The 12,372-nt window shown below is 33.7% G+C and overlaps 1 protein-coding gene across 1 annotated transcript in view; it reads right to left on the bottom strand.

The window, feature by feature from the left end:
* Positions 1–8,297, bottom strand: part of LOC116029310 (beta-glucosidase 12-like) — a 12,888-nt gene extending 4,591 nt beyond the window's left edge. The window contains 13 exon segments of the mRNA XM_031271252.1: positions 97–199; positions 327–432; positions 655–686; positions 1,538–1,755; positions 2,318–2,433; positions 3,175–3,357; positions 3,359–3,443; positions 5,024–5,111; positions 6,057–6,134; positions 6,637–6,712; positions 7,317–7,375; positions 7,463–7,532; positions 8,142–8,297. Coding sequence (XP_031127112.1) covers positions 97–199; positions 327–432; positions 655–686; positions 1,538–1,755; positions 2,318–2,433; positions 3,175–3,357; positions 3,359–3,443; positions 5,024–5,111; positions 6,057–6,134; positions 6,637–6,712; positions 7,317–7,375; positions 7,463–7,532; positions 8,142–8,297 — 1,370 coding nt within the window.
* Positions 8,298–12,372: the final 4,075 nt, after the last annotated feature.

Genomic DNA, 12,372 nt, shown 5'->3' on the forward strand with positions numbered 1-12,372 from the left:
TATATATATATATATATATATATATATATATATATATGAATTCATTATGACCAAATGGCTCAGTGATGCCTACATGTAATGTAGCTATGAACTTACTTAAGAGCTGCCTTTACGGCCAAGAGATGGCTGCGGTAGAAATGGACCCTGAGAGAGTCATTAACGCCTTGTTGAACTTTAGTGATATTGGCATCACTCATACCTAAAGATATTCCCCCCAAAAAAAATTTATTGATTGAAACAAAATAATAAATATAGATTTAAATTATTGAAATAAATCTAAAATGGAGCATTAATTTACCATTTTAAGAGGACAACATTACTCTTACCGTTCTCTGTAATGTAAATCACCGGATTGTTGTATTTTTTCTTAACGTCGTAAAGAATAAACTTTGTAAGACCTTTAGGAACAATATTGAATGCACTTAATCCTGTCTGCACAATATAATATGTCATACAAATGTTAAAATAGTTGTTTATACCAAAATTTGTACAATCTAATTAATATAATGCAGTCTTCATCTAAGTAATACATGATAAATTTAACTGTTTTATGAGTAAATGATGAAATATAATATAACAACACATTATTAAATCATATCGTTTAGTTGATGTGTGTGTATATATAAAATTGCCATACTATTCTCAAGTACGTACCCGTGCACCAATGCGTTTTCCATTCCTCTCAACTGCAAAAGGAGAAATTAAAATAAAATTACAACATAAAAGAATTATTTCTTATTAGGACATGACTAATGGTTTTTCTTTTTTAAATAATTTAGAAAAAGAGATAGTAAGGTGATAGAAGAGAGAGGAGGGAGTGATTTTTGTGCAAGAATCCGATTTTTCAGAGAAAAGAAAAGATGAAGAAATTCATGTAATTAAGAATCATGCAAGGGTGCCCAATGAACGCGTGCCCGTTGAGTAATTGAAGTGATCTTCAGTCTGGCAATCACTCCACTTCTTTTTCCTTTTATATTTATTACCAAAATGATCCCTCGACTATTGCGAAATTACCAATTTGGTCATCGACAATTTTTCGTGCTCAATTTAGTCCCTCGACTTTGAAATTTTTAACCAATTTAGTCCTCCGTTTATTGTACCGTTAAACATCCGTTAAATCGGGACCAAATTGGTAATTTTGCTATAGTCAAGGGACCAAATTGGTAATTTTTCAATAGTCAAGGGACAATTTCAATGAAAAATTAGTTACCAATTTGGTCCCTTGACTATTGAAAAATTATCAATTTAGTCACTTAACTATAGCAAAATTAGAAATTTGATCCCGATTTAACGGATGTTTAACGGTAACATAAACGGAGGACCAAATTGGTTAAAAATTTCAAAGTCGAGGGACTAAATTGGGCACGAAAAATTGTCGAGGACTAAATTGGTAATTTTGCAATAGTCGAGGGACCATTTCGGTAATAGACTCTATATTATATTTTGATTTAAAAAAAAAGCTGTCACAATCGATCATGCTTTTACTCGAAATAACTAAAAAAAAAAAGGTTGAATAAATTGAAGATGTTGTGCTTACAAGTTAGATTGACACTCGAGTCCGTGGAATAACGAAGGTTAACCCTAGTAGGGGAAGGAATGTTGGCTGCATAATTGGAAGTATAGTAATTTAATCCCAAGAAATCGAAGGACCCTTTCACCATCTTTGCTTCCTCTGATGTGAATTTTGGCAGCCGATTACCCACAATTCTGCGCATGCTTTTTGGATACTTACCTCGTGCTAATGGATGCATGAACCTGTTCATCACCCTCAATTTGGTTAAATTCATAGTAAAAAATTATTAAAAATTTTTAAAAAAATTGTCAAATTTTATGATTATGAAAGCCTTTCATGAAATTAAGGCAATGGCGAATTAAATATTTATTTATTTATGATTTGGTTAGAGCATCTCAAATAGGAGATTTTGGAAGGTTCTTACAAGTGGCCGGGTTTGCACATATGGATGAGAAAGGGAGGAAAGTGAGTAATTTAGGTTTGTACAGGAAGACCTTGATTTTTGTCAGATGTGTGAAACACATCAAAAATTAAAAACTGCTCCCTAGTGCGCGTTATGCGCACCAAGAGCGCTCAGCCAGGCGCAAGGACTCCATGCGCCCACTTATTACATTCTTGAATGTTTTTTTTTTTTTTTTTTTTTTTGTTTTTTTCATGTTCTCTCTTGGTTATATCTGTAAAAATTCTTCAAAATCTATGCTTATTGAGATACTCTTAAATCGGGATGCTAACTCCTAATTAAGCATTTAATTAATTACTACCGAGAAAATAGATTATGAGAATTCTAGTGTAGGAATGAATTACCATCCAAACATGAAGTCAAGTGCTCGTTGAGCTGCTTTTGCATCTGAGGTTGTTTTGGAGTATGGCTCAAACCAATTAGATACAAGCACTATTCCTATATCACCTTTCTGTGTCACCTGCATGCCATTATACCAATCAACACAAACAAGATTTTATCTATTCCATACCATTAGAAAGTGATTATATAAATATGGAAAAAAAAACAAACTTTTTTAGTACTTCGATGAGTTCGATCATTCCCTATTAGTTTAGGGTGCAATATGACTATTAAACTCAATAGAGTTATATTTTTTTTTTATTTTTTTTAGAGTGGTGAGGAAATCCACAACCACTATCGAGGGTGTGCATTAAGTATACTTTATTTTATAACTTTAGCCAGCGAAAAACAAGGTAAACTAGTCTAGGTTGTCCAAAACTGACTGGGTCAAATCAAGAAGGCCACCCCGCTGACCCAATCAAACTAAGAAGGCCAATAGACCACTCTCATTGAGAATTAAACTTGTGATTCCTAAGTCAATCGTTTGACTAACTTAACTCAAGAGTTGGTCCAATTTGAGGGGTATATTGTACTGTAAGACAAAAAGTGAGGAACTATATATAGCAACTAGTAAAGAATAATTGAAGGATTAAAAATGCAATTTTGTGCCAAAGACCTTGTGGTCAAGTGGCATCCGATGTCCCGATTAACACCCCCACGTAGATGATGGGAGTGGGTTCGAGCCTTAGTGAAGGTGGCAACTGTTGACCCGTTGTGTTATCCTATATTGTAACAGAGTCAGCAATACTAAAAAAAAATGCAATTCTGCCGGCCTAGATATGACATAAACAAAATGGTGTGTGTAAGAAAATTAATTTACTTTGTAATTTTGGGTGTATAGTTGAGCTGCAGCAGCATGGGCAAGAAGAAGGTGGTGGGCAACTATGTAAGGCTCAGTTGCAGAGTTTCCTGCAGGAGTAGGGCAGCCATTATTGTCCATCCATGAAGAGCAGCGGCCCGGAGGAAAATCGCCGCTGTCATAGCCAAATGAGGCAAAAGTCCATGCATGGTTCGTTTAAGGTAGCCCACACCTTCACTCTATCCCCAAATTCCTTGAAACAAACCTCTGCATAATCCTTAAAATCCTCTCTGCATCCAATTTTAATTTATTGCAAGCTAAGTCAGACGTACTACTTCTTCTTTTTATTTATTTATTTATTTTTTTAATAAAAATTATAGATTTATTTATTTTTTTAATAAAAATTATAGATCAAACAGTGAAGAGTCTAATTAATACTTATGCTGAAAAATGTAATACTAATTAGATATAAATTGTTTGTTACCTATAAATAAATGTGTAATATTTATGATAAAATATGTAATACTTTTAAATCAAAATGTAATACTTAGGGTTAAATAGTTATGAAGAAAAAAATGTAATACTAATTATGGATAAATTGTTTAATTGTTGGTTATGAGAGAAAGTGTAATACTTATAACGAAAAATGTGATACTTTTGATGAAAAAATATAAGGCAAAAACTTGTGTGAGACCGTCTCACCGTGAGTCGAGTCGGGTCAATGTGAAAATGTGATACTTATACGCACAAATGTCATACTTATATGTTCAAATCTAATATTAATCAGGAATAAAATTTTTGTTACTTATAATGGTAAATGTAATACTTTTAAGGGAAAATGTAATACTTTTACATTTCAATTTAAAAGTATTACATTTTCCCTCAAAAGTATTATATTTTTCCTTATAAGTAAAGGGAACATGACTTATTATGGAAAATGTAATACTTTGATGGAAAATATAATACTTTTACATCAAAGTGCAAAATTATTACTATACATTTTTCTTCAAAAAAGTATAATTTTCCCTTACAAATGGCAAAAAATTTATTCTGATTAGTATTATATTTGAGCATATAAGTATGACATTTGCATGTTTATTCAGCTCGACCCGACCCGTCTAATAAATAAGGATCCGTGAGACGGGTCTCACACAAGTGTGATCCAAAATATAAAACTTTTAAATCAAAATAATATAATATTAAGAGTTGAAGAGTTACTTATATTATCGTGTAAATTGTAATACTTATGTGGAAAAATGTATTACTTATTAAAAAACTTGACATGCCTCACGGATGAGGATTCATGAGACGGTCTCATAAGTCATAAGAGAATTTGACAAGAGTGAATTATATATATATACTATGTATGATTTAAGAAAAATGGTCAAATAAATCATTGGACTGAATAAAAATAAAATTAGACTATTAAACTAAAACAATATATAATTAGATCATTAAACATTCTAAGATCACACAATTCACCCCAAATTATCTCTTGTCTCATAGAAATATTGGTAAACAATTGACATGACATATGATGTGGAATCTTGTCCACATATGTCATGCCATATTGCTTATCATCATTTTTACGAGACAAATGGTATTGGAGTAGATTGCACAATTTTAAAATATTGAATGATCTAATTGTATATTTTTTAATTTAATAATCAAATTGTATTTCGTGATCAATTCAATAATATATTTAACCATTTTTTAAATAATTTATAAGTAATTAAATAGTTACTTAAGATATGATACATGCATTATTATTTAAGACGAACTGATCTATGTAGACCTGACTCACGTCGCTATCTCTAGTGCATTAGTTTCATTAATTATAAAGTAGTGTATACGAGGATAATTTGCTTACACAATTTTAGGGCTTAGAAAGCCAAGATATTCTTCTTCCAGTGCCTGGGGAAGATCCCAATGAAAGAGGGTGACTATAGGCTTTATACCTGTTGACAATATATAGTATTAGGCTTATAACAATATAATGTCAAATTGATCATTTTCAAAAATCAAAGGAAATGACTTTCTCAAAAAGCTAATCGAAAAAGCTGGTTTGAGCAACTTTTTAAATTTTAACGTTTTGGATCAATAAGCTCTAACAAAAAGTTAATTAATCAAACACTCATATTTGTTGTTTAACCATGTGAAACAACTAATAATGTCAAAAAGTCAAAATTAGCTGATAAACTAATCGTCAAGACCTTGTGGTCTAGTGGCACCCGATTGCACTCCCATATGAAAGATGGTGGATGGGTTCGAGCCTCGAGTCTCAGTGGAAGCGACATTGACTCTTTGTTAGTAGGTTTAGATGTCTTTGCATACATACATGAAGAAAGTAATTATGAACAGATACTGTATTGTAACAGACTAACAGAGACAGTAATACTCAAACAAAAAAAAAGTTACTCAAACAAAAAAAAAAAGTTAACAAACATGCTCAATATAATGATTCGCTGAATTATGCTTCATTAATCGAACTTAACTCTATATGTACTTTTTTTGAGTACTACTGACTCCGTTAAGAGCTACTTTCTCAACCTACTGAAGCACAAAAAGTCAACATTTACCTCCATTAAGGCTCGAACCCACTCCCATCATCCATATGAGAGTGTAAATCAGGACTCGATATGTACTTATTCCACGTTTTCATGTCTTTGCATACATATATGGAGAAATAAAAGTATTAGCTAAATACATATTAATTAAACAAGTTAACTCTAATTGGGCTAGTATGAATTAGCCAAACTTTTTTTTTAATACAACTTATTCTATTACATTGTACATTGTAGCTCTACTGAGACTCGATCTCACGACCTCCCATATGGGAGAGCCGCTACATGCCATCTGAGCATGACATGAAATATAGAAATTATAACTAAATAATCACTAACCTTTAAGTAGCAACTCGTTTATGAGATTGTTATAGAACGCAATACCCTCTTTGTTGATCCCTTTGCTCAACTTCCCATCTACCAGCAAAAAGATGTAATAAAAAAAAAAGAATGAATGAAAGAAAAGTTAAGGCAGTAAATATCATGCGAAGAGCTATCAATGAAGCAATCGTCAATTCAATATCAATAGACTTTGAAAATATTATTTGAATACACATTGACTTTAGACTCTGTAAAAATCCGAATCTAATACCAAAAACTTTTAAAAATATTTTAAAAATTTTAATCGAATACTACAAACCTTTTTAAAATTTCTTAATTTTTTTTTTTATAAAAAAATCTATACAAATCCAAAGCACATCTTTAAGTAAATTGTAGCTATGCTATTTGAAACGGGATTTATTAACATCATTAAAAAACAAATCAATATTATATTATTGTATTTATCCATACAAGTTGTCAAATGCGACGATTTTATGCATTGGGTCATGCAAAAGCTTACAGCTCATTTCACGTGTTATGATCATCAACCATAAAATAACATAAATTAAATTACGTGAATCATTGATTGTCGTCATACATGGTAAAATTCGAGACCATGAGATAGAAAACCTGAAACCATCCAACCCTTCATCTTTCATTAGTTTTATGTCTTCCTGCACAACATATATATACGCTATATAACTCACGTACAGACAGATCAATTAAATACAATACAACAAATAATTAATAATATCTATTTTTAAATGATGAATATAGGGTGTGTTTGGTCCGCACTTGAGAATCGGAATCGGAATTGGAATGGAATCAAATATTTGGTAATAGTAATGAGTTTTGATTACTAATATTGATGTTTGGTAAGGTATGACCCTATAATGGGAATAAATATTTTAAAAATACAAAAATAAAAAATTAAGGCAATTGATCATAATATAATGACATCCAAAACACCAATATAAAAAAAAATCAAAACAAAAATCTGAAAGCACTAATCTAAACTTAAAAAAGATTACCAATAACTTGAAATGATACCCCTTAGCTTTTTAAATTAGGGAATGAAGTTTTTAATTGAAGGGTAATCAAATCACATATTTGTGTTTTAAAAAGTTGTCAACTAAACAGTAACTATGATTTTGATTCTCATTCGTAATGTGTAAAGTGTAAACCCATGAACAAAATACACCCTAAATTTATTAATTACAACACTAAGCCAATTAAATCTCAAATATTAGGGACTAACAATGAGTCTATTCTCAATACCTTGTAACGATGATAGAAATCAACAGCCACATCACCATTATTGTGGTCTACAATTCTTTCTGCATAAATATATCACAATGTTTTGGCAAAGTTATATTACACACAATGATATCAAACTAATGAAATATTAATGGAATGAAAGAGACCAGGATGTTTGTGCGTGTAGGTATCCCATATACTCGGACCTCTTCCACCCACTCTTGCTGCTCCTTCATACTAAAATTCCAACATTAACAACGTCGAAGAAAATTAAATTATGATACATCATATATATATTTTTGGTAAATTCACCGGGTCTTTCTCTGTCCGTTTAAATGTCCGGGTCCACCCGCGCTCTGGGAGGCACGGGAGTTGGCCCAAGGAGAATCATCACTTATGAAAATTGAACCCAGGTTTTTTCACAAAGAGAGCTCATTTGCCACTTGAGCTACCCCATTGGGTTATGATACATTATATTGGATCTACACAAACATTATTTTGAGACCTTGAAAAAGCTCTCTAAACAAAATTCGACCCATTTATCTTTGAATTAGTTAACCACAAGGCCTGGCCGACACCTAACAATCTCACGCTTAACTGGCCATGAAATTCTTTAGTTATCCAGTTGTCATATCCTTCTTAAAATCAATTAGGGATAAGTAATGGAACATTAGCCATATAACCAAATCCCTCATGGTAAGCTACAACTACAAGTCTCGAATCGAGCAGGGCTGAACTCGGTCAATCCGGCGAACGCCCGAGACTTAGTACCCATGATACTAATTGTATCAAAAAGCTATGAAGAAAAGATTAAAAGATAGATAGATAGAGAAGAAAAAGGCCAACCTGATAAGCGGAGGAAGCTGTTCCAAATATGAAATGAGGAGGAAAACAGGTGCGGTTGAATGGAGTGGTGATTGCACCTACTACTTTCATCTCATTCCAACCCAAAACTATTACTATCATCAGGAGATTCACTATGAATGAATCTTTGGCCGCCATGCCCAACTGCTATTAAGCTTTCTAATTCTATTCCCAAAAGCTAATCAACAGTGTATATGCCCATACGTAGACTTATACTTAGAGAGAGTTTTATATATAGATATCTAACGAATATAATACAAACTAATCTTGATAGGTCTTAATTGAAATAAAAAATATATTGATATTGTAGATTGCATAGATATATTATATTATACCTTGTGTTTTTTTCATTGTACCTCTTACGTTTATTTTCAAAATTTACCCCTTTATTATTTTTTGAAAATTACTCAATTTTCTTAACACCTGTTCCAAAAATTTAAAAATGGTTATCAATTAAATGCAATATATTTTTCCTTTTATCTTAATCATTAAAATGGTTATCAATTTAATGCAGTAATTTCCTTTTCCTTTTACGTTAATGACTTCTAATGAAAAAAATAAAATTTTCGTAATTGACAATCATAATAGTATATTGGAAAAAGTGTCAAATTGGCCCTCTTAAGTCGGGTGGATAGTGCAATTAGACCCCTAACTGAAAAAAACTTCATTCAAGCCCCCTAAACCGGCAAAAAGTGCAATTGAGTCCTAAATGACTTGTTTAACACGTTACTACTCCTTGGACTGCAATTCAAAAGAAGATATTTTTCCACTTTTGATCCCACATGCCACAACAGTTTGGCCATTTCAACATTAAGTCCCTTACTATTACTTTTTTCATATTTGGTCCTACAACTTTTAAAACACTGTCAAATTTGGTCCTGGAATAGAATTCGAAATACTAATATAAAGATACGGAGTAATACTTTATGAAGAGGGATAAGAACAAATTATTGCATGTGTCATGCATTAATAATAGCATTAGATCTGTGTCTGGTTGTTTTTGTTGTTGATGTTGAACAACTTATTGCATATTCCGGACAAATATTTGCAAATTGCAGTCATTGATGAGACAAGTACGTGTAGACACAGAAAATATGAAGCGGATAAATGGGCTGATAAAACTATTATTGGAATTAATTTCGAAATTGATAATTGAGTCCATTTAATTGGAAGCGGATAAATGGGTTGATAACCTCATCGGGCGACCCGACTTCACATGGATCTCCATGCTTTTTCGAAGACGGTGCAATGGGTGCCCGAATCTTGGCGGAAAGGCTCTCTTAAATTTTCTCGTCTCCCAAGACCTTGCATCAGGACAACCGACTTCACGTGGATATGCACGCTTTTTCGAAGACGGTGCAATGGTTGCCCCAAATGTCCTAGCAAGACGGTTCTCCTTTTTTCCATATTCCTAAGGTGGCCACATTGGGCTCTTTTGGGGGTTTTGGCCTCATTGGGCTCTTTTTTGAACAAAATATAACAAGCAACACCTTCACAACCCCTCACGCCACCTTCGGGAGAGCAAAAGTGAAGAAAATTATGTTCATTTTCCGGGCTTAGTAGCATTATCTTACTAGGGCTGATAGGTGCACACTCCCACTTCGTTACCTCCTTGACCATGGTCCGGACTAAATGAGAGGTGAACATCATACAAGCATACAAAAATCAACAACTTTTAAAAAGTGAACAAGGGTTTTATTTCAAGGGATATTCCAAATTGAGAATCAAACACTCCTTCAAATCACGCATTTTCTAAGATAAATTAAATAATGTATTCATTTCAAACATATACAAAATTCTATGCTAAGCATCACTTTAGATCAAAGCTTTTAAGCACAAAGGTGCTTCCCTTTCCACACTTTAAAAGGAACATCGTCCTCGATATTCACACTATGCACAAGGTGGGAAAGACAAAAGGTCATATGCAAAGCCACGCCCTTTTCCACACTTTAAAAGTGTGCTATGGGCTATAAGGATCACACAAAACGCTTTTATGAAGGATTCAAACAGGCAATACAATGTCACATCATCTCCCGGTTTCCACACTTTAAAACGAAAGCATATAGGTACTAAAAATATGTAAGGGAGATAAAGAGACTCCCCTTGTTGCTTCTCTTTAAGTACATTGCCTTTAATCATGGTGGGAAAGGCATAACCTCTTAGCTTTGAGCCATTTATCACTTTCCCTACACCATCAAAAAACACATTGCAATACTACAAACCATATTAGAGAATTTAATTTCCATCAATGCAAAACTTATTGAAAGCAAAAGTAAACAACAAAAACAAAATGCATAAAAATGTAAGATAACCTCGGGTTGCCTCCCGAGAAGCGCTCCGTTTAACGTCCGTAGCCCGACGCAACTTTCAAGCCCTCATTCCAAAATACTTGGACGGGGACAAGTCCTTTTGCCCCATCCACTCTTTCTTCGAGATATGCCCACAAATGTCGGGCATTGACAAACTCCTTTAATTCTATGCATAGCATACTCTCCTCCAATGGTTATCAACTATCCATGTCCGTGAGTATGCTATTCTCTTCCAACTTACCTCTTTTTTCATTTTTCTTCTTTTCACCAAACTCCTTTTCATCATTTCTCACTTTCTCCTCAACTTCCTCCTCTACACTCTCTTCCCTTATTTCTTTCTTTTCCTCTTCTATGATTTTGCAATGAACTTCCTCAAACAACACATTCTTATTTTCAAAATTTTCTTCTTCATTTTCTTTTTCTATAGTCACACTTTCCTTCTCCTCCTCTTTTTCACTACTTAACAACACATCCCTTAAATCTCCATCCGTTTCCTCCTTTTCTTCACCAAGCAAATCATGAATATATATAGCATCATCATCAACATTACAAAGCATATCATGCAATTCACCAACATGTTCATTTAACAAAGAATTATCATCAAAAGTAAATGACTCAAGGCCATCATTATCATTAGAATTGAAAGAATTAACACCATTAACATCACAAAAATCATTTTCAAAAGCACTATCATGAATACCACAAGACACATTCTCACAAGAATTTGAAGGATTAACGTCATGAGTTTCAAAAGAATCACTTTCACAATTATTGGAGGAATTAGCATGAAGATCATCATCACATTTAGCACTAAGATCCCATATATTCCCTAAAGATTGGGTATTCACATCAACATCCACAATAATTTCCCCACTAACAATATTGTCAATGACAAAATAGAGGTTTAACACAGAAAATTAGAGCCTTTGTAAAAACATCAGCTACTTGAAGATCAGTAGTAAGATGAGGTAGAGTGATAACACCTCGAGTAAACGCCTCCCGGATGTAATGACAGTCGACTTCAATGTGCTTTGTGCGTTCATGATACACTGGATTTGCAGCAATTTGAATAGCACTGGTATTATCACCATGAAGTGGAGTAGGATCACTTGAAGGAAATCCAAGTTCAGAAAGAAGACCACGTAACCACACAATCTCTGAACACGCAGCAGACATAGCTCTATACTTGGCCTCTGTAGAGGATTTAGAGACACTCTCTTGCTTCTTACACTTCCAAGAAATCAAGGCATCCCCAAGAAAAACGCACCATCCTGTGATAGATTTCAAGGCATCCCCAAGAAAAACGCACCATCCTGTGATAGATTTCCTAGCATCCCCAAGAAAAACGCACCATCCTGTGATAGATTTCCTAGTATCTGGACAGCCAGCCCAATCTCCTGTGATAGATTTCCTAGTATCTGGACAGCCAGCCCAATCTACATCACTATAAGCTGTCAAATGAAGAGCTGATTGTTTGGGAAAAAACAACCCACGAGTAGGTGACCCAATTAGATATCGAACTATGCGACGAACTGCAGTAGGTGACCCAATTAGATATCGAACTATGCGACGAACTGCCGCAAGATACCCAATTAGATATCGAACTATGCGACGAACTGCCGCAAGATTGAGATGTCGAGGTGAGTGCATGAATTTACTGACGATATGAACAGCATAGGAGATATCGGGCCTTGTAATTGTTAGGTAGATAAGACTACCAACAAGTTGCCTATACAAAAAAGGATCGGGCAAAGGTTCGCCCTCATCTTTCCGGTATTTCACATTGACCTCCATTGGTGTATCAACAGCAGTAGCATCCTGTAAACTAGCCATCCGAATGAGATCTTGAATGTATTTATGTTGGTTTAGGAGGAAACCATGATCTTCATAGTGAACTTCCAGCC

The sequence above is a fragment of the Ipomoea triloba genome, chromosome 9 (genome assembly GCF_003576645.1).
Source record: "Ipomoea triloba cultivar NCNSP0323 chromosome 9, ASM357664v1".
In the NCBI taxonomy this organism is placed as follows: Eukaryota; Viridiplantae; Streptophyta; class Magnoliopsida; order Solanales; family Convolvulaceae; genus Ipomoea; species Ipomoea triloba.